This window comes from Antechinus flavipes, chromosome 4 (assembly GCF_016432865.1).
Source record: "Antechinus flavipes isolate AdamAnt ecotype Samford, QLD, Australia chromosome 4, AdamAnt_v2, whole genome shotgun sequence".
In the NCBI taxonomy this organism is placed as follows: Eukaryota; Metazoa; Chordata; class Mammalia; order Dasyuromorphia; family Dasyuridae; genus Antechinus; species Antechinus flavipes.
In genome coordinates this window covers 434,755,813-434,779,086 of record NC_067401.1, presented here as the reverse complement: position 1 = coordinate 434,779,086, position 23,274 = coordinate 434,755,813, and the positions used below count along the sequence as shown (strand labels likewise).

The window sequence follows — 23,274 nt, the reverse complement described above, 5'->3', positions numbered from 1 at the left end:
CTTTGAATATTTATCAGTGGAGAGAATAGCATCCATGGATCTCAGGGCACAACTTGGCTTCTTACCCATACATGTCAATATTTCACCAATTTAACATGTCTGATCTCATTGAAGAGAGTACTGGCTCCAAAAGTCTTTGCTATAATACTTCCATGTCTTCTCAAGCTATGCTATTCTTGTTTAAGACCTCCCATCAGCCATCTACAGAGGAGGCTCACTCAACATGCTGGTGAACTTGCTTTTGTCTCCTAACATTACTTAAGGATAAAGTATAGAATCCATCTATTTTTTTCCCTCACTCACTATATTACTGGCCTACCTCCATTTCCAACCATATGTCTCTGAATCTGCTTTTGCATGCAATTCATCACTGGTAATACAGGGTATCCCAAAAGTCTTAGTGTTGTTATAAGCTATGAAAATTTAAAATATGACTATTATACTTCACTGTATTACCTTTGGGTAACCCAAAATATGGATTCCTTAGTTACTGTAGTATTCCATTATTCATAGTCATATAGCCACAGCAAAAGATGACTATTGTGGAAAAGATGGGTTTTTATAACTTGGGGATCATTAAAATTGTTGCATAATTTTCCAGATGAGGATAATCCACCCCTCTCTTTTTGTCCTTTTCAATCACAGATCCAGATTAATGTTCATATGCAATATCTATCCAAATATCTTCCATAGAGTTTCATTCTTAGGATGATCTGGCTTAATTGGGTCTCCTGCCAAATTTTCTACAGCTTCAGTCCCTCTTTGGTTTGTGAGATGATAGGGTTTTTAATGGCAGCTAGATGGTACAGTGGCTAAAACATTGGGCTTGAAGTGAAGAATGAATTCAATTCCAGCTTCAGACACTGATTAGCTATGTGACCCTGGGCAAGTCCCTTAACCCTGTCTTTAGTTTCCTCATCTGTAAAATGAGTTGGAAAAGGAAATGGCAAACCACTCCAGTATCTTTACCAAGAAAATTCCCAGTGGAATTACAAAGGGTTAGACACAATTGGACAACAACAGCATAGCTTCCAATAGTTCACCATCCTTAGATTATGAACTGGAGTTAGCCTTTGCCTTTGCCTTAGATATCATATATGTGTGTTTGATAAGATTGAGTACTTTTTTTTATCAGGTCTTTCCTAAGCTCTTTTAGTGGGAAGGGTGTTGGATTTGGGGTCAGAAGACCTTTTGGTTCTATCACTTACTACCTGTGTGATTTGGGGCATGTCATTTAACCTTTAAGCCTCAGGTTTCTCATTTGTAAAATAAGGGAGCTGGACTAGAGAACCCCTCAAGGTCTCTTTTTGTAGCACATTTGAGATTCTAAGATGTCTATTCCTTTATCTGTTTCCTTTTTATTTTTTTCTGTAACACTAAATTCTTTACCTATGTCAGATTTAAGATATTTTTAAAAGTTATATGCCATATCTTCTAATCTTTATACATCTGATTTAGTGCTGATCTTGATCTATATTCTAATAAGTTTATAGTTTTATGATGCACAGACTTTTTTTTTTTTGTCATCATCCCCCTTGGCCCCTTTGCATTATTATCACCAGGCAAATGCTGCTTTGATTTGAAGGGTCTTCTCATGAGTTTTGTAGAATTTTGTTATTCTCTGAAACAGAATGCAAAAGCTGTAGCTTTCTTAATGGAAATCTTTACACTTATTCTTATCACAAGGTAAAATAACTATCCCATGAAATGATGTTCCTTATTACTTTTGGATGAACAATGAAACCTATTCTTCTATCTGCCTCACCAAGGACAACCTGAGCATCATCTTTCCTATTTCTTCTGGTTTGATTTATAATGGGAACGTCGATGAATGTGATTCAGTTTTTCCCATTGTATATTGACTCATTGGACAGTGCTCTCACATTTAGCACACCAAGGGCTAAGTTAATATTTATAGACATTCCAAAAGCTATTTGAGTCTTATTACCTTCTGTTTCCTTTTCTGACATTCTGCCACCATCACCATAGTAGCAAAAGTGGGGTCACATAGGACCAAGGGCTCTTTTGCATTTTTCTTTTTTTGCGGATTGCAGTGGCCAAAGAGTCTCCTTGGCCTTCCTATTGATACTCAACTTCTTTGTAAAGCAAGGCAATGAGAATTTATTGAGCATCATCTATATGCTAACTACTAACACATACAGAAAGAAAGACAGCCCCTACCTTCCCAGGACTTACATCCTAATAGAAGAAGGTATAACAAACTTCTCAATGTTTATGTGGGTTTGTGGAGATAACCAGGTAGGTATATGGAAACAAAGTCCTGAGAAGCACAAGCAGACTTGGAAGGAGAAGAAAAGCTTGCTGGCCTAAGTCTGCCCTCAAAATGGAAGCTCCAAGAGATTAGATTGTGTGTTTTTTGAGAGCAAGGACTAGCTCCATCCTAACCCTACTTGTAACCCTAATGTTGAGCCTAGAGGTGTCTAGCACATAATGTTTGTTGATTGATTAATTCATTAATGGGATAAGAGGAATTAAGAAATAGAAAATGCTGAAGGAAGTTCCAGAGTGAGAAGAAAGATGAAACAGACTTCATCTGTTCCTATGAAATATACTTTTGATCTGGGAGAACTGCTAAAACTTGCCCTCCATTGGTATTGCCTTTTGTTTCCTAGTCATCCCAGACCAGGAATGTCCACAGGATTCCACCTAACCATATTATGCTTTGGTTCTCTTCCAGGTCTCGCTCCACCACCAGGAGAACATTCTGACTGCCTCACCCAAGATGCTGCTGCCCTCCTCCTCACAGCTGCCCAGTATCGGGACCCCACTGTCAACCCACCACCAGATGCAGCTCCTCCAACAGCTCCTCCAGCAGCAGCAGCAACAGACCCAAGTGGCCGTGGCCCAGGTTCTCCTCAGCCTGCTCCCTACCTCACAGGCTCCACTCTCATGGGCTTGATTAGCCTTACTCAGGGGGTTCTGGGGACAGGTTCAACATTAAGGGACCCACAAAAGTTTGCTCATTCCATCTTTCATCGCTTCGGGGAGGGAGATAGTGGGGAGGGGGTGGGTTGAAATAAGGAGAAACATTTTTTATTTGCCATCTACTCCCTGCTCTGAGCTGGGCTTGGCTGACTTGGCTTGATGTCAGATGGTTAGTTAATGTCACTTGAGCTAACCAGGAAAGAAGGAGCGTGAAACTCCTCCCTTCCTTGCCTATCATACCTGATTAATGTGTCTTATAAGGTGGGAAGAAGCAGATGAGGAGTCAGGAAAGGAAGGAATCTTGGAATCTGTCCCCACTCTTCTAAGAGCTATACTTTAAGAGAAAAGTAACCACAGCTCTAACACATATAGAAATGCTCTTATCTCATGAAAAGATTTCCAGGCTCCTATGGATGACCCATATATTTTAGGAGGCATCTGATAGAACCAAAGTATCTGTACTATTTTTTGTCCATTGGGATGGGATTTGCTCTCTAGGAAGCATCATCATATGATTTGTTTACATTTTTGACTCATGATAAAAGCAGGGGGGAAAAGGAGAGTATTCAGTAACAAAATTCCCTCCAGACTTTGAGTAGTCCACTGTTACCTGTTTGGGAAGGGCAGGAAAGAAGTTAAATTGTTTCTGTTTGGTGGTTTCCTGAAGGCCTTGCTCAGAATCCAAGTGAGCTATCAGAGCCTCAGTTATTACTACAAGTGATCAGAGACATAATATAAGACAATTGCATCAATAACCATTAGAAATGAAACTTAAAATTTAGTTCTTTTTTTAGAGTCATATCTTAAAATAAAAATCCATCTTAAGAGTCAGAGGCAAGGAGGATAAAGAGGGCTGATGCCTAGGGAAAGGGAGAGGACAGAGTAGGCCATACTTGGTATTGATGGGGAGCTGCTATTAGGACTCTTTGTGAAATCAAAGAATATCTAAATTTTAAAATGTTATTTAAAAGCGGTTTCATTATAATTATTATTAGATGTCCTCATTCCTTCTTTCCTCCCAGTTGGGGAGAAGGAAAAGAACTTTTGGAGGCTGTTGAAGCCATTTGCAATTTTTGCTGTCATTAGGTATAGAATGGTACTTTGAAAGTAATACTGTCTGACCCAATTCCACGTATCCTGAATTTAGTGTTGAAATAATGAGGGACCATAGTTATAACAGCACCAGTCACAGCATAGAGCTCGTTATGATTTAGGTTTCTCTTGGGTGCTGTTCAGGTTCTTGAAAGCCCTTGTTATAACAGAATCCCACTTCTAGCATGGCCCCAATTGGAGTTGCTCACTCAAATGATGCTATCAACTTTCCAGCGAATGTGAGCTGGATGGTGCCCTGCTAAGAGGACTGAGGGACCATATTTTGGGCAGGAAGGGCTAGGTCTAATGGCAAGAAGATCCATACTAACGAAAGGAGGGGAGGATGTGCAGGTATTCTCAGTAACAGAGAGAGAATTTCATTAATGAATCCCAGTTTGGTATTCTTTTCTCAAATGGATGAATTAGTTGCCCTCTCCTAAGTGGAGTTTTAGCCTTTGGAGCCTTGTCTTCCTCCTGTGGTCTGTTTGACCGCTCCTGCTGCCATTTTAAAGTTTCAAATTTAAAGTGAATCCACTCTCCCCATGAGTGTTCTTTTTTCCTTTCAGCATATCAATTGCCAAGTAATTATTATTTATCTAAGAAAGGACTTGATGAATATTCATGGTGAATTATTATGGGACAAGTATTTGAATTTGAATTCACCACTAAATGCCAAAGAGAAATTATCTCCAGAATCTCAGCCAAAATGAGAGAAATATTCCCAGAGTGCTCAACTAGCCCGACAGCATGACTTACAGCTTGTCATGAGCGCCATTAGTCAGGTGTAGGTGGATGCTGCTGCTTCTTCTTTTTTTTTTTTTTTCCATTGCATCAACCAGAGCCTCACAAGATCCTGGTCGGATTTAAACTTCTCAGTTTTAGTACGTGGCTCAGAAGAAGGCAGCAGACTCGATGTTTGATAGGCTCCTCCTTGAGCTAGCTCCAGATTTTTTCAGAGATCTCTCTCCCCAGTGTTGTGTTGGCTTAGCTTGATTTCTGAGATACCCTTTCAGATCAGCTTAAGTCTTGATGAGGTATTATTTGTCTCTCTGGTGGAGGACAGGAATGAACTCCCTCCAAAATATCAGGTGTCCTCTGCTCCTTTTTCAGGGCAGACAGCCCTCGGGAAACTAGAATGCATTGGATTTATTTTTTGTTTTCTAAGAATGCTTTAACAGTTTTTATGCCCATCAAGTTGATGTCAGCTCTGCAGACCCAGGGCTAAGCAGGCTTCCCCTTAAAGATCTCCCATCAGCCTCCTCCATTTCCAATAATAATAGCTAGCATTTACATGGTACTTTAAGGCATGCTAAGTGCTAAACTTGTATCTCATTTGCTTCCATTTCCTACTTGAAATAATTGAGTGAAAACTTTCTATTTGTTAGTGTTCATGTCTTGGCTAGCAGCCATCCAGGGAGAGGAAAGAGAGGAGAGAGAAGTGGGAGAAAATTATTTAGTTATTAATTCAAGGCAGCTCAAAGCCAGTATGCTTAGGATATCTTCATGAGTGGAACCGATTTCAGTTTTCAGAGCAAGGCATTCGTACTAGGTTAGTTTCTTAGGTTTACTTTATCGATGTCAGATTTCAAGGTTTTTGTTTCATTTAGTAAAAGTATAACTTTTCCCAGATTTCTAAAGGCTGAAACTCTGACCTCAACATTTCTAAACGGAGTTCTTTCTCCTTTTTATCATGGGAGGTCCATCATCCTCCCTTGTGTTTCATACACAAACCAGCCCTGTAGGATCTTGGGATTAGGACAACATACGATAAACATAAATCTTAAGAGCAGTGAGTCACACATACTGCCTTATATATACCATAATGCCCAGATAGGTCTGTCTGTTCTGGCCTGGGAGTGAGAGATGAACAGAATGGGGAGGGAAAAGAGAAGGGGAGTTAGAGAGGATTTTGGTCTCCTTGTCCCCGCTCCAGAGTATAGACTTGAGAATTTAATTTGATCCAAAACCTCCCTATGTTGGCCTAGGGCCGTGTTTGTGGATTAAGGATGTATTCATCCACTTCTTATAGTCATTTTTGGGTTGGATCTCAATGTAAATAAAGAACACTTTCTCTAAATCCTTCTGCCCACTCTTGTGACCCAGCATGAGCATTCCTTGGCTGCCACAGCTTCCTGCTTCTAGTACAGTCAGAAGTTTTGGGGACAGGGATAAGGACATGGCTAGGCCTTGGGCCAGAGCCACCACCAGCATGACCACAGATTGACCCCACACTACTTTGGCACTAGTCTGAACACCACAGACTATTGGCCCTGGTTAACTAGGCCATGTTTGGTCCATAGATTGCCAGTTTCTGACTTAGAACATGAGAAAAAAAGGCGCTGAAACTCAGTATTCCTTACTAAACAATTCTCTGGTCCTATTGCTTTTTCAGAAACAAGTACACACGTTATCAGTGCTTTGTGACAGGCAGTGCCATTGCTAGATTGAAAGTAGCCCTGCTCAAGTCTGCATCCTTCCACTCTGCTCTTGCCAGGCCCTTTAGGTCCAGGGTGGGCAGCAGCTTTTCCCGGCAGCCTCATCCCCACTCCCACACCCTCATGGCCCCCGCCTTCTGCATGACCTAGTGGTAGTGCACCCCTCTGCTAGCAGCTGACGCCTTTGCTTGTACATCCGCGTGTATATTTGGGGGCGTGGGGTAGAGCGTGGCGAATTGCTCTGGTTCCCTCCACTGCCATTTCCATGTGCCTCTCACTCCCCAACACCAGCCTGGCTCGGCCCCCACTTCTGATGGAGGAGCTGGAGTCAAGGCAAGTAGGCTCAACAGTGAGTGGATCGTTTGTCTCTTTCCTTTTGGGATGGGGGTTTCTTGGAGGGCAAAGGAAAGGGGGAAGGGTGACTTTGGGCATTATACTCTTATGGAGAGAAAACAACCCAAAGTACAAAAATTGCCATTCAACTCCTGACTCATCCAGAAACTTATTCTGTTATTTTGGGTGAGTCATAAAATCCCAGAATTCTATGAAATTTTGTGAAATCTCAGGGTGTGAAGGAACCTCAGAGAGTATCTGGTCTAACCTGAGTAGAGGCAGCATAAAGAGATGGTGGATAAAACATAGATATGGTGGATAGAGCACCTAACTTCTAGCACCTCCTTGCTGTGTGCCTCAGTTTCCTTATCATCAGGAGATTGGAGTTGATGGCCTTGAGATCTAAATCTACCATCTACAAATAGAAATTCTTTCTTTAACTTCCTTAACAAGTGGTCATCCAGTCTTTACTTCATGATCCTCATAGAAGGGGAACCTACTTTCTCCTAGGAAACCAATTTTATTTTTGGACATTTTTAATTATTGGGAAGCTTTTCCCCTGTATCCGACCTATACTTGAGGAAAAAAGAAGAATAAAAGGCAGGTTTTTTCCATGCCATGCAGAAGGTTGGATGTTAATCTAGTAATAATTGTGAAGATGGTTACTTTCCTGAGGACAGAGGACCCAAGTTTGGATCTGACCTGTTAGCCATACTCCTTCTTCACCCTCGAGGACTTAGCCTCTGTGTGTCTCAATTCTCTGAATTATTTAAAAGAGAAAGAGTGGGGCAGCTTCGGTGACTCAGTGGATAGAGCACCAGCCCTGAAATCAGGAGGACCTGAGTTCAAATCTGTTCTCCGACACTTAACGCTTCCTAGCTGTGTGACCCTGGGCAAGTTACTTAACCCCAATTGCCTCTAAAAATGAAAAAAAAAATAAAGAGAAAGCATGATTAGGATTGGAGGGTCTATGAGGTCTTTTCCTAGTTCCAGATGCATGATTCTCTGAATACCCTCATGAGATAAAGAAAAAGGTGGTGGGATGACATCCCCATTTTACACATGAGGAAACTAAAAGAAGCAAATTGCCAGAAGTGATACAACAGGTTATGGAAGAAACTGAATTAAACCAAAGCCTCTTGATTTCCCAGTTTAGTGCTTGATTCCCAATCTTAAGCAAGCACATCCAGAGCATTAGACTTTCTCAATGTTTTAAAAAATCTAGATGATTCTGTGCCTCGGTTTCTTTCTCCCCTATGGTTGTAATATCAGGCTGGAGCTCTGTGCCTGATTTTTACAGCTGCAAAGAGGGCTGAACTTGTTACCTCTGGATCTTTGGGCTGAGCTTTGACTTCTATACTCATGAAATGTGAAAATGTGATCACTTATTGCCCTGTCATTCAAGTTGCCAATCATCTATGATGGCCTTGTTCCATGAAAGGAGAGAGAGAATCAGAGTGGTCTGCTAGATTAAGGGTCAGCCATTTGGTCCAGAAGACCTTAAATCAACGTCTGACCCTGCATAAGCTCCCTAACTTATCAGTGCCTCCAGACCCCTCTCTAAAATTACAAATTGTACGGACAAGTTCCAGACATACTTATCTGCCTTACTGGAGGGAGGTTTTAAATCAGGATTTTAAATTGATGAAATCATGTGTCCAAATTCTCTTTTTCCTCACAAAAAAGGACACCATCTCGTCCACATTGAGATTACAGTTTAATGGACGAAAGGCCAAGTACACAATTTAATCAACATTTATTAAGCACTTACTATATTCAAGGCATTGTGCTAAGCCCTGTGGATATAAACAGAGGCTAAAGTCTCTCCCTTGCCCATAAGGAGTTTACAGACTGGAAAATGCAATGGTGGGTTGGTTCTCCTTCATTCTCAAAGAGGACCGGAATGATATCCCCATTGTGGAGTCAAAATACAGTGTGTCCAATTCTGGCTGATTAGAGCAATAGGAGTTTGGAAGGCTCTACCTTCCACAGACATGGAATCCATGGCTGACACAAAGTAAGCACTTAATAAAATCTTCTTAACTGGCAGCAACAGGTCAGACACAAATAATCCATATAAACATTTGATCTAACTGGGATAGCAAGGGCAAATGAAATAAGGGCAAAAACAAAGTGCTATAAGAAGTTTGAAGAAGAACGAAAGATAACTTTCACAGAAAAAAAAGTCAGAGGAAAGGAGGAAGAGAGAATTTATTAATTGCCTACTCTTTGTCAGATCCTTCGCTAAGCACTTTACAAATATTTTATTTGCTCCTCACAATGAACCTGAGAGATGGTTGCTGTTTTTCCCCATTTTACAGTTGAAGAAACTGAGGTTAAGTGACTTATCGTTCAGTTACATCTGATTCTTTGTGATCCCATTTAGGGTTTTCTTGGCAAAAGATACTTAAATGGTTTGCCCTTTCCTTCTCCAATTCATTTTACAGATGAAAAAGTGATTCAAATAGGGCGAAGTGATTTTTCCAGGGTCACACAATTAATCAGTGTCTTTGGTCATACAGGCTGTAAGTGATTTGCCCAGGAACAAACAGTAAGTATCTGAGACTGGATTGAAACTCTGGTTTTTCTGATTCAGGGCTCTATCCACTGTATCACCTAGCTGCCTCTCTAAGGGAGACATTAAAAAATCCTCTGATCCTGAGAAGTTAAGTTCATACAGCCAAGACTTTCTGTGTTTCTGTAACTTTTCATCCTTTTCTTCCAAATTCCTATCTGACTGGGCTTGTGTGAAGGCAGAAAAGTTGTACATCACTTCCATGGTTCTGACATAGCTGGACCATGGCCCTACCCAGAATTAGAAACTGAACCTATGGAGGGAAAAAAGGGGATTGGAGCCACAACTCAGCTTCCTTCCCTTGGGGCAATCTTCCTGTGGAGGAAGCAATCATAAGACTGAGAATTGTCTGGTCCCTAAAGGTGATCTGGTCCAGCCCTTTCACTTTATAGATGAGCAAACTGAGATCTGGTTTTGGTAAGGAATCCAAATAAATTCATTGCTTTTTCCAATGTCCCAGACTCTCTTCCTGTTCCCCAGGATGAATAGATCTTCTGACCTTCTTTTTCCTTCCCCATCCCTACCCAGTCCTGTTTAAGATTTCATACCATGCTTCAAATTGCTGGAAATGCAAGGCCAAAGGATCAGTTTTTTTTTTGCCACAGTTCATCCCACCCCTCACTATCTTTTCCCCTGCACTGATAAGGTTACAGTGGATCCTTAAAGGGGAAGCAGGTGTCTTGGCCGATATCAATACAGTTTATTAGAAACGCCAGGAGGGAGGGACAGACGGTGAGGGCAGCATCGGATTCCTGCCACTGCCTTCCCGCTGAGGGGTGGGGTGGGCCAGGCTCTTTGGAGCTGGAAAGTGGAAACTGAATCACATTAGTGATTCTCATCAGGAGAGGTGAGAGCAAGATCAGAGCTCTAAATCCGAGCAGGGAAAAACACAGTCATACACTGGGGTTTCTCTGACAGCTCATAGTGGTACTTAGACCCTTGGAGGAAAGTCAAGCCATAGGATGGATGGACTGCGAAGGCAAGCATGGAAATAACTAGACACCATTTGGCCTGTCCTGTGATTTCTTCAGAAACTTAGTGTGCAGACTGATAGCAGATAGGCAATTCTCTTTAATCTGAGGCAGCTGGTAAGGTGGTTAGACTCTTGGGTCTGGTTAGGAAAACTCATTTTCTTGAGTTCAAATTCAGCCTCAGACTTACTGTGTGACCCTGGGCAAGTCACTTTAACCCTGTTTACTTTAGTTTCTTCATCTATAAAATGAGTAGGAAAAGAAAATGGCAAACTACTCCAGTATCTTTGCCAAGAAAAACTCCAAAACGGGGTCACGAGGAGTCAGGCACAAGGGAAACAATGAAATGACTGAATACCAACAAATCTCTTAAATGAGTCTTGGATCTGCCTGGAGCATTGAGAGATTAAGTGACTTCTCCAGATTCACAGAGTTGCTGTCAGCTAACAAGCATTTATTAAGTGCTAACTCTGTGAAAGCCTGAGATTTGGCTACAGGACTCCAGACTCTTGTTTTCCCTCCCAGAAAGGCCAGCTGGCACCAACCCCCTTAACTAGGGGTCTCATGATTTGGTCAGTGGGTCCCAACTATCAGGAACTGATAGAATCCTGGATTTGAAATAAGGAAGGTCTGGATTTGAATCCCTTCACAGGTGCTTACTAGCTGTATAATCCTGGGCAAATGATTTAACCTGTCAGGGCTTCAATTTCTACATGTATAAAATAAGGCATCTCTAAGTTCCCTCTCAGGTTCCAAATCTATCTAACTCTAACACTACACCAACCTTTCTGAACACCGTGTATGGTTTAAATCATTCCAGAGCAGTTCTGGGCATTGAACTATTGTGTTTCTCTGGAAAGCTGTTACTTCTCTTGTTTCCATCTTATTTTTTTCTTACTCTCCAACAAGTTGCCTTTTCTCTTGGTACTCCATTCTCCATTGCTTTTCCTCCACAGGGACAACCAACCATTCCCTCTATTCAAACTGACTTTAGGATTGCTTTTCTTACATTGACTATGTCTTCATCCACACCATTTCCACCTCTGTCTTCACAAGCCTTCTTCTCCCTTTCCCCTCAACTTTCAGAGGCATCAAGGAGACTCACTCATCTCCTTCAGGATCCTCTTGAGATCCTTCCTGCTCTTCCCTGTTGGGTAGCAGAAATCTCTCCCCCTCACAGCATAAGACCTGCCATATTTGTTAGCCCCACCTAGCCAGTCACACACCCACAAAGCACCCCTACACCATATCCAGGCCCCACCCTCATTCTGTCAGACTGCCTGGTACAAGCTGAATGCCCTGTAAATGAACCTTTCTAGCTGGGAAAGTACCCAGCTGAAGGTGCTCCTTCTACAATATCCTGGGCAAAGAAAGGGTCACCTGGGTTCAGCTGAAAGATGCTCACACCCATGGGAGGGGAATCACACATTGCCCCTCTGCCCCTCCCTCTAAGCTACTCATTCTATCTTTGGGTGCTTCTAATTGTCAGGAACTTCCCCCAAATCTACCTCATATTGAAACTCAAGTCAGTTCTACCCTCTAGGCTCAACCAGAATAAATCTAATCCCCCTTTCACAAGACTGAAAGATAGTTCTCTTGCTCCCTCATTCCCTGCCATTCCTCTTCAGGCTAAACATTGAGAATGTCCCTTTGATGTCTTTTATTATGACATAGTGCCTAGTCCCTGAGATTCTTTGTACTTTATTAGCCCCAATGTAATGGGAAGAACTCTTTGCCTATAAATCAAGACATAAATGTTTAATTCTCTGGTGTGTAAGACAGCAGGGTTAAGCACTGTCACTGTCCTTGGTCCCTACCCTAAGGGAGCTTTCTATCTGTTGGAGATCTAACTTTCACTATAAAACAGCTATCTAAGCACTATTTGGGGGAAATAGAAAATAAACCCAAGGGAGATGAAAGGAGAATGATTGCTGCATCCTAAGGTAGTTGGGGAGGGTTTCTTCCTCCTTCATCATCTTAGACCTTGACTATGAGGTGCAGAGTGGTATGTGAGATGCCATATAACTCCAGACATTTATAGGTATTCCTAGGAAGGGTGATTCTAAAACCATTGCCCTTGGTTAGGAAGACTTTTCAAATTTAATCAACCATCAGGTATATCTTGAGTGTCTGCTATGTACCAGGCACTCTACTAGATTCTGGGGCTACCAAGATAAGACATGAAACAGTCCTGGCCTCCTAGAAGCTTACAATTTAATATGGAGAGCAGCTACTTTCTTGGAGAGGAATCCTTGGGCCTGGAATACTGCCTACTGACTGACTAACCAGCCCTCCCCACTCTCTCTCTGCCCTCCCTCTCTGTGCCTACTATAGGTTCATTTACTGAAGGATCAGTTGGCTGCAGAGGCCGCGGCTCGACTGGAGGCCCAGGCTCGTGTCCACCAGCTCCTGCTGCAGAACAAAGACATGCTTCAGCACATCTCCCTGCTGGTCAAACAAGTGCAGGAGCTTGAGCTCAAACTGTCGGGACACGATGCCAGTAAGTGACCCTTCTGCCATCCCTCTGTCCACTCTCTGCCTCCACTCCCTAGCCTAGGGTAGGAAGAAAAGTCAAGGGTTATGTTATCAGAGGTACTAAGAACCAATATCCTCTGAAGCCCCTCTCATGGGGAGGGGAAGGAAGGAAGCAGCCCCATGGCCGGCCCTGCTTTCCAAATAAATAAAAAAGCCTCAGGGTTCCCCCTGGTGCCTCCTGGGGGCTGTGGGAGAAATGGAAGATGAGCTATAGCCCCTGGATGGCTTGCTTATATCACAAGTAGAGTCTTAGGATGGTTTAAGGGCCATGGGGAGGCTAGGCAAGAGAATCCTGGGCTTACAGTCAGGAGCCATGGCCTAATATTTCTTACCCTATTTTTATTATTGCCAGTCATTTCAGTCAGTCATGTCTGACTCTGTGACCCCACTGGGGATTTACCTTCACAAAGATATTGGAGTGTTTCATCGAGAGAGATTGGAGTGGTTTGCTGTTTCCTTCTCTGGCTCATTTTACAAATGAGGAATTGGGGCAGATTGAGGAAATTAAGTTACTTGCCCACAGTCACACAGTTAGTAAGTATCTGAGATCAGATTTGAATGCATGAAGTTTTCCTGATTTCAAGCCCAGGGCTCTGTCCATTGCACCTCCTAGCTTTCCCATTATCAGTGTTACTGGGATTGGTATTTCTTCACCTACTTCACATGTTAATTATGAGAAGAAACTTTGAATTCACTTGTATTTTCTCTCTCTTTATTCTTACAAACCCTGTGAAGGGAGGGAGAGGGGGCCCATCAGCTAAAAATGAGTAAACTGAGTTTGAGAGAAGTTAAGCCATATAGCCAGCATTGCACAATGATGGCAAAACAGATGTTTTATTAATTAAAATATGACTTACAGTTAGCAAGACTTCAAATCCTGCCTGAGACACTTCTAGCTGTGTGACCCTGGGCAGCTTATTTAAAAACCTTTTTACCCTCAGTTTCCTCATCTGTAAAAATGGAAATAATACCAGTAACAACTTCATGCAGTTGCACACAATCAAATGAATAATAAATATGAAACCTTTACAAGTCTTAACATGCAATATGAATGCATGGCCATTACTAATTATAGTAATCACTACCATTTTGCCTCCCAGAGGCAGCTAGATGGCCCAAAAGCTAGAGTGCTGGATGGAATCAAGAAGATCTGAGTTCAAATCCAGTCTCAGATACTAAATGTGTGACTGAGCAAGTTACTTAACTTCTGTCTGTCTCAGTTTCCTCTCCTAAAAAAATGGGAATAATAACAGCACCTATCTTCCTGAGTTGTTGAGGGGATCAAATGAGATATAAAGTACTTTGCAAAATGCCTGCTATGTATAAGGCTTTTAATAAATGCTTGTTTTTTGCTTTCCCACTTTCACTCTTCCCAGTTGTTCATGGAAGATTGAACATATGAGAGATTTGTCTCTACTTCCTCCATTAGGATTTCATCTCCTCAGCCTTGCCTAGGTGTGAGCTGGATTAATTTCCCTTAGATCTGCTTGTGTGATGTAGAATAGTGATCCAGGATCACTTTTCTAGGTCAACTAAATTTACTTGGTGGAGACAACCTATTTTTATACCCATGAGTTTGTACTGGACATTAATGTTTATAATGTAGGTTTTTGAACCCACTGGTTTTTCTCACCAGAAATCGCATTTCAAGGCATTACATCATGCCCTCCAATCAAAAGGGTCAGGGAAAGAGACAAAGAAGCTGGGAAAGTGCCCTACATAGCACTGTGGGGCTGTTGGTGTCCCACTCTTCATTGCCAAGTGCCCGTGGCATGCTTGAAGGTATAGAGGACCTTTTCCATTGATTCTCAATTTCAAATTTAAAAGAAATGGTAGTGATACTGTAGGCTAGACTACCTTGGTCACTGGCTCACATAAAGCCCAGAAATTAGCTCATCAAAGGCCTGATGAAACACAAGTAAGATTGAATGACTCTCAGACAATTTTCCAAATTCTGTTTCCCATGTCCTGTGATGGATTTCCCTATCCCCCCGAACTTACTGACTTTCTAACCTGTGATTGTTCTCAGCAGAGAGATTTGGGTTGACTGATGAGCCATATAATTTTGAGGGACTGATGTCTCATAGGCCTTCCTGGTGTTGGGAGGATAAGAGCGCAGTAGAATCTCACATGGCTTCTGTCTCTGGGATAGTATTCTCAATCCATCCTTGACAGATGGAATTCTGATTCCACTGGAATAGAACATGTGCAGTAGAAACTTCCCTCCATTGATGGAGAGCTGGGCAATATTAGTCTAAGGGAGTTAGTTGCAAAGAGCTCTGAGAGTCTGTCACTCTCTCCTGGTCAGTAACAGGACTTGAGCTCGGGTCATCCTGACTCCAAAACTGTCTCTATCCATCATGTCCTGAAGAACTGGCAGATTTCTACTGAAAACTTCTTAGTATCCATATTCTTCAGATCTCTATGCTTTAAAAAACACCAACTGTTTCTTTTCTTTCTCCTTCTCTGTGTTGGGATTCTCTCACTCCTATAGATCCCTCTTTTTCTCTGGCTGCCCAGAATGCCCTTCTGGAGAGTCTGATAGCTTTGGCACTATGAGTAAAGGCAGAAAAGTGGTCAAAAGTAGAGAATTTAGCACTTAAAAATACCAGTATAATTTGGATTAGGAAGCACTATTCTCATAGACCTGGTCTACGGATCCTAAGATCCTTCTGGAGCTGGAAGGGACTTTAGGGACTGCAGAATCCAACTTCCATTTCTTTCTCATTGTGGAAACCGAGGCTCAGAGAGGAAAGATGTGAGTGGCCCGAGATTGCACAATGTCAGAGGCTAAGTCTTCAGTTCTGGAGCCTGTGCTCTATTCATTGCGGCTCTCTGTCAGGAGGGTTGTTTGTCCAGGTGATGTTTTTAGGGCTTATAAAAGCCTCAGCCCTGTAAGGCCAGAGGAATGTATCCGTAACTTATTTAACCACCAATCTCCTCTTCTTTTTCTCTCCTCTGCCAGTGGGTTCTCAGGACAGTTTGCTGGAAATCACCTTTCGCTCTGGCGTCCTCCCCGTGCTCTGTGACCCCACGACTCCCAAGCCTGAGGACCTCCACCTGCCCCCGCTAGGCCCCAGCTCGGCTGACTTCGCCCACTCGGTGGGCAGCCCCTTAGGTAGGCGCGACTGTTTGGTGAAGCTGGAGTGCTTCCGTTTCCTGCCGCCCGGGGACACCCCATCAGGGGGAGAGCCCCTCCTGGGCAGCTTGGAGCTCATCAAGTTCCGGGAGTCCGGCATCGCCTCGGAATATGAATCTAACACGGATGAGAGCGAGGAACGTGACTCGTGGTCTCAGGAGGAGCCTCCCCGCCTGCTGAATGTCCTGCAGAGGCAGGAGCTGGGCGATAGCCTGGACGATGAGATTGCAGTGTAAGGGGCCTGTGGGAGGCGGCGGCCAGGCTTCTGGGGGTGAAGGGAGTCAGACAATGTAGGGAGAGTTGTCTCCGTGGCCTGGGGCACACCCCAGCCTGGGCTAAATCTTCACCCAGTGGGGCCTGGAGAAACTTGAGATTTCCCAAAAGGGTTTTAATTTTGGAGAGTAGGAAAGAAAAGAGGGTATAATTCCCAGTGTCAAACTATTACTTCATTGTCCTGTTGATGTGAAAAATGGACCTGGCTTTCCGGGTCCCATTCCATTCCTTTAGAGGTTTGCCATCTCCAGAATTGCTAAGCCTGTATAGGAAGAACTTTTGCATCATAAAAAATGTGGCCAACAATTCCACAAGGTCACAATGACCCCCTTCTTCTCCTGTTGGGGATGAAGTATCTTTTTAAGATATCTCTCCCTGGTTAGGCCTGTCACTCAATGCCTAACTTTGTCTTTATTGAAAATAGAACCACTGCTAAGAGTTGAGGGTTCTGGTAAGAGAGAAAGGAAATTATATTCCTCAGTGTAAACGTGGAAGTGACACTTTCCCTACAGGATCAGCTGTCTTGGTTTTTGTAGTTGTCCTTTGAATTCCGCAGGAAGGTGAAGGAGTCATGAAAAAAAAAAAATTGAGATGGGTCCTTTCTTTGGGTATGGGATTTCGTTCCTCCTCTCTGTGAAAGGCAATACCCATCAGAATTATAGCTGAAAAGGGGTCCTGCCAATAGAAGCTATGTCCATCAGAATTTCAGTCCCTCTTCCTTATCTCCTCCCACCTTCATGCAGCTTCGTGGGGTTTTTTAAGTTTGTTAAATGGATAACAGCTGATAGCTGGGAACAGCTTGGGCCAATGGAAATCTCAAATGGGCCCGCTCCTACTTTGAGTCAGGAATTGTTAGCCATATCACCATCTCGATGTGCATATCCATCTAGAGCAGTGGTTCTCAAACCTTTGTTCTCAGTATCTTCATGTTGCTAAAAAACTATTGAGGATCTGTTCAAAGAGTTTTTGTTCACATGGGTTATATTTATAGCTATTTACTATATTAGAAATAAAACATAATTTTGAATTTGTAGATCCTCTAAAAGGGTTTCAGAACCCCAACAGTTCTTTGGACTACACTTTGAGGACCAATGATCTAGAGTAACTGAGGGATGGATTCGATACCTCATGAGAACTGTATATTGGAAGACTAGAGGAACAGTATTAAGAAAAAGCTCCCGTTATTTTCTCTGTGTAGTGAGATGGTACTGGTAATTCTTAATGGGAATTTAGAAAAAGCCTGAAGGAAAACTGGGATTTATTGGATTCCATCAATTTTTCCTGAAGGAGCCCTTTCTGTCCTACGCCTTAGACAGCAAAGTTATAGGCTTAGAGGTCAAGAATTGTTGAAGGGATTGGTCACAAGGATGTTTTAGTCCCAAATCATATATCATTAACCTAGGTTTCCTTTGTAAGTTAGGAAAAAGAAGTTTCTATCTATTCTTGTCCTCCATATAACTGTATTTTTAACATGTAGTTTGAAAGAAACTAAGTATTTGCTCATCAGAGAGCATTGTAAATAGAGGGAAGAGGTCTGATCATGTCAGTGGCCTGCTGTGGGCCAGCAGGCTGAAGGTGGCAGAATGGACAAGTCTGTGTTGTAAGAGAAGCTTGTGTTGGCAAGGCAGGCCGTAGGCAAGCTATTATAGGGCCCAAGGTACCTGAAGGTGTACATGTGTGTAAATATGTAGATATGTGGATATGAACATATACACTATAGATATGTATATATAGAGAGAATATATCTATATAGATGGAACAAGAAAGTGCCCAATTTATATGGAGAAGACAACTATAGATAGAAATAGGCTGGTAAAGGCAAAACTAAATGGAAAGTAGAAAGAAAAAAATGAGGGAGGGGAAAGAAGAATGAACCCAATAGAGGTGGTACAGGAAGCAGGCAGGCCTAGTTCTCAATGCAACACCAATCTCTCTCCAGAGAGAGCTTTCTGACTCTGTCAAGATCTTTTCACTCCCCTGCTTCATTTCTGATTTCCAAATGTTTGCTGATGATGCATTTGAGAGGACCCATTGTCCCACTGATTTGAAAACTGGATTAGTGTTGTAGCTGCTGATTATTTGGGATTGGAGTTGGGTTCCAGCTAGCAGCTACACCCTTAAGACCCCAGTGGGAACACTTGTTTTATCTTGGAAAGGGTGACCTGACTATAAATTTCTTCCTACTGGTTCAAACCTTTTGCTTCAATGAGAGGAAGAATAAAAATGAAGAATTGAGCTTGTTTCTAGAAGGAAAATAACTTTAGATTCTTGCTTTTGGCCCAGGGAGGACTTCCATGCCTTTTTCTCAGTCAATTTTTACGCTATTTCCTCCCATCCCCTGGGCTAGCCCCAGATATTCCATATGGTACCTATTCAGATATTGGTATCCTACACAGCATGAATTATATGAGTGCCTGCATGTTGAAGAATGGGTGACCATTACTGTGTGTCCAAATGGGAGTGTCTTTGGATTCAGAGCTAGGGAGGGCACAGGCAGAATGCATCAAGATGGCCTCAGCTGCTCAACCCTCAGCTGGGGAAGACAGGAAAAGAATTGGAACATCTCACACCTCCTATTCCAGTGGAGTCCCCCCACTCCCTCTCCTTTCCTGCTCTTTGCTCTAACTTGTTCTTCCTGTTTGATTCTTTAGTTCTGTGACATCATGGAGGAGATATGGGCTGGGGTTGGTTGGGGAGGGGGCTGGGTATGGACCTGTATCAGTGATGATCAGAGGCTGTGAACTCCCAGACCCCTCAGAAGTGGGTGGCACTTACTGCACAGGGCCAGAGAAAGAAAGGCAGCCTCTGCTCACCTCAACTGTACATTGGAATTGTAAATGTGTAATTATATTCCTGCTAATCTCAGCACTGTCTGTAAAACTTCTCTCTGGCCTTACTATCTACTGATCTTGCTTTCTTGAGGGTTGAATTGGTGTTTCATTTATTCCCCTCCAAATCCTTTCCCCTTTCTTCCCTTTGCTACAACTGTTGTATCATTAACTCTATTGACTCAACTCTCTGGGAAATTATTCTGTCCTTGTAAGTGCACTTACTCCCTGGATGTTGTCACCAGTCTAGTGGCTTTTGCTAAATAAATCTTTCTTATTTCTAAAGTCTTTTTCTGTCGTCCTTTCTTATTTCTTACTCTTCTGCTTTACTTGCCTCCTTTCTTAACCTCCTTCCTAAAAGTCAGGCAATGTGGGATAAGTGACTCATTTCCTATAAGGATGGTCAACAGAAGCAATAGATTTACCCCGTGCCAGTGGCAGAGTCAGAATCTGAATTTGAATCCAGATCCTTTTGACTCTGGACTCAGTGCTGTTTCCACAGTATCAAAATCACATTAGCACAGGATATTATATTTTCAAGTTTATATTTTCAGTTGCTACTGGTATAACTTTAACGGCCTTCTGAGTCCATAAGCCTAATTTAGTAATGAAGCTAATGATGATAACATCTATTCCCATTTGTTTATAAACAGAGGAGAAAAGGCCTTGGAATCGGAGGCTTTGTTTCCTATTGTAGATTTTGTGTAAATCACATTTCAGGGTTTTAAAAATTTGTGTAGTGGAAAGATTGGCTGAAATGACTGAAGATCCTTTCCTTCTTGCTCTAATCTATATTGTGTGTTTTGCCTTCAAGTATTAGGGGGTTGTTTGGGGGTTTTTGGTGAGGAAGAGAATGTAGTCCCTATTTTCCATTTAACTAATGGAAGCCTCTTTCAGTGTAGAACCTCCCTTTAATGTTGTTGATCCAGAGCTCCTTTATAATACTGTCTTAGTGAGCTGCTTGGAGGCAAGTGATGATCTGGTAATGATCACAGAGTTCCTTGGACCATATCCTTTGGGTACTACTGGGCTAGGATCATAGATCTTGAAGCCAAGGAGAAGAGAGGACACTTAGTTAAGTGACTTGCCCAAGATGTCACAAGTAGAAGAATTTGGGGCAGGATTTGAATTCATGTCTTCTGACTTATGGACCATATGTCTAAGACAACTGATGAGTAAGGTGACTTGCTCATGGATTCAAGTAGAAGACATGTTTAAGAGGCAGTGACATCAACCTGAGTCTTCTTGACTTCAAGGATAACCAATGCACCATACTGCTATCCTTTTCAGGCTAATAGTGGCTCTTTTACAATTCAAATTTTGAAGAGCTGAGATGTGGGCAATGACTCTCATTTGGGAAGTATGTGTACCCAGCTGTACAAGTCACTCATCTAAACACTGTAGTCATACTTGACAAAGATCAAACCAGTGAATGACACTGCAAAAACTCTTAAATTTCATGCTGTTCATCACATCACTGACAAAGAAAAAAGAGAGGAAGGAAGAGAGAAAGAGAGAAGGAAGGAAAAAGGGAAGAAAGAAAAGGAAAGGAGGAAGAAAAAGAAGAAAAGGAAGGGAAGGAAGAGAAAGGAAGGAGAAAAGGAAAGGAAGGAAGAAAGAAAGGAAGGAAAAGAAAAAGAGGAAAAAAGAAAGGAAGAAGGAAGGAAAAGAAAAGGAGGAAAAAAGAAAGGAAGAAAGAAAAAGGAAAAAGCAAGGAAGAAGGAAAGAAGAAAAAGGAGGAACAAAAGAAAGGAAGAAGGAAAAAGGAAAGAGAAACAAAGAAAGGAAGAAAGGATGGGAAGAAAGGAAGAAAAAAATCAAGGAAAATAAAGAAGAGGAAGAGAAAGAAAAAGAAAAGAAAGAAAGGAAGAAAAAGATTGCTCTTTTGGAAGAAAATTGAAAGAAAAGAAAGTCTATAATTACCACCATGTTTAAAACACACACACAACATTTTGTTCTTTGCTTCTGCCATCTACCTTGGACTTGTGATATGTTTTCCTAGAGCAGAGACCTGCTTAATTTCCAAAGAGACTTTTTAGGTATCCTCCTAGAAGTGTGGCAAAGACCTAGGGTTTCTCTTAGAATATTGGAGATCATTCTAGGAATTCTGCAACTCAATGCATTTGCTCGGGATTAGGTCCTTATTATACACTGATTTCACCCTTGTGAAATCAGAAAACTCCAGACATTGAGTCAATTCTAAATGTGCAGATTGAGCAAAGGATTATTCCTCAATTCAGAAGATGTTTCCCCCTTACCAAAGAGACCCCAAAACAAATGAGAGATGTAGAAAAAATCCCAATCAACTCACAGTAGCCTTCTTGCTTAAAAGTGCCCTAGTCTAGGTTGGGGAGAAGCAGGTATTTACTGTTTCAATGAAAAGTTACTGATTTTCTTGTAGGATGCAGAAAGTAGGTCAGCAGAGTAGGAGACTTTGTATCTACTTTGCTTCTGAAGGCAGAATAGTAGCCTTATTAACTGCTAAGATTTCTGCTTCAAAAGTAAGAGGTGGCCAAGGAGGACAACCTATGGCATCTATTTATTTTTTACATGCTGCTTGCTGCCAAAAAGCCCTATGAGGTGGCTCACCAATGTCATCTTATTAAATGAAACAGAAACTCCCCCCGCCCCCCCCCCAAAAAAAAAAAAAAAACTTATAGAGTAGACTTTTGATCCAAATCTTTTATCCTATCTAGGAAATCAGTCTTTGTACCTATAAAATGGGTTTTAATTAAGATGAATTCTAAGGTCTCTTCCAGTTCTAAATCCCCATATAGCTAAGGATTAGACTAAATGACCTCTGAAATCCCTCTGACTTTCTGCGATTCTGTACACGATTTAGTGATACTGAAGAATAGTCGTACAAGTGGTATTCTCCCCATTTCCTGGATGAGAAAATTGGGATTTCTTCAAACTTACCTTTCTAAAGGGTAAGTGACTAAGTACTGCACCAATTTAATATTGTACTAAGGTGACTAACAAGGGTTAGAGAATGGAAGCGACATTATGAGTAATTATTTTGATTTTAGAGTATGTATAAAAATGATTTAATGATTTTTTTCAGGATCCTATAGCTAGTCCTTGTGGTCAGGAAATGTACTTTTGCTAGACATCTCATAATCAGTGTTAGCATTTCTCTGGGATGAATTAGCTAAATAGTTCTAAAACTTTTTGGTCTGAGGAGCCCTTTATACTCTTAAAGATTATTGAGAATCCTCCACCAAGAACTTTTGTTTATGTGGATTATATCTGCCATATAAGAAATCACATTCATTATTGTAAAAATAAATTTGACTTCCTGTTCCCCCAGAGGTTCCTGGATCACACACTTTAAGAACGACTAGGCTAACGCAGAGGATCATAAATCTTGAGTCCAAGGGATAAGAACAAACACTTGGCTAGTTAAATGACTTGCCCAAAGCGTCATAAACAGTAGAGTTTGTGGCAGCATTTGAATTTAGCTCTTGACTCTTGGGCCAGCATTGTACCTCACATTGTAACTCATGAAATTTAAGGCTGAGCCTTTGTCACTCTCATTGCATTTGACAGGAGCATGATTTAAGGAACCCAATTTGAATACCAGAAGAAAACAGATAATATGAGAAATGAGGATTTTCTAGGTTTTGCCCTTCCCCATCTAGGAAAGGTGTTTGGTGAGAAAGAATAAAAAATCATATATTGGTGCATGTTAGTATGTATGTGTGCACATATACACACATATGTACAGGCATATGTATAGAATATAACATCCATAAGCATCTACTATATGTACTATATGCTTACCACTTTATAATGATCTATTTGGTCTTCACAAAACCTTTGGACATAGATGCTATTATTCCCATTTTACTGATGGGGAAACTGGCAAACTGATTCATTAAGGTTGTACAAACTGGTGTGTTTGTAGATAGATTTGAGTTCAACTCATCCGGGCTCCAGGCCCAGGTGATCTATTTATTGCCTGTGTATACATATTCACTTAATTACATATAATACATTTTGACTTTTATAATAGTCAATCTTAGGCTGGCCTGCCTGGGAAAAAATTGTAATAAAGACCTGGCTGTAGAGAAAGTGGTTGGTGACATCTAGGCAAGTGAATCACCAATAGCAACTGAGAAAATGGATGAAAATCAAAGGTCCTTCT

The 23,274-nt window shown here is 41.7% G+C and overlaps 1 protein-coding gene across 2 annotated transcripts in view; it reads left to right on the top strand.

Annotated features, from left to right (window-relative positions):
* The window catches only part of NOS1AP (nitric oxide synthase 1 adaptor protein), a 371,378-nt gene that overhangs the window by 327,919 nt on the left and 20,185 nt on the right, over positions 1-23,274 (top strand). For both annotated transcript variants that reach the window (XM_051999131.1, XM_051999132.1), the window contains exons 8-10: positions 2,699-2,869; positions 12,687-12,852; positions 15,853-16,005. In XM_051999131.1, coding sequence (XP_051855091.1) covers positions 2,699-2,869; positions 12,687-12,852; positions 15,853-16,005 — 490 coding nt within the window. The remainder of the gene's footprint in view (positions 1-2,698; positions 2,870-12,686; positions 12,853-15,852; positions 16,006-23,274) is intronic.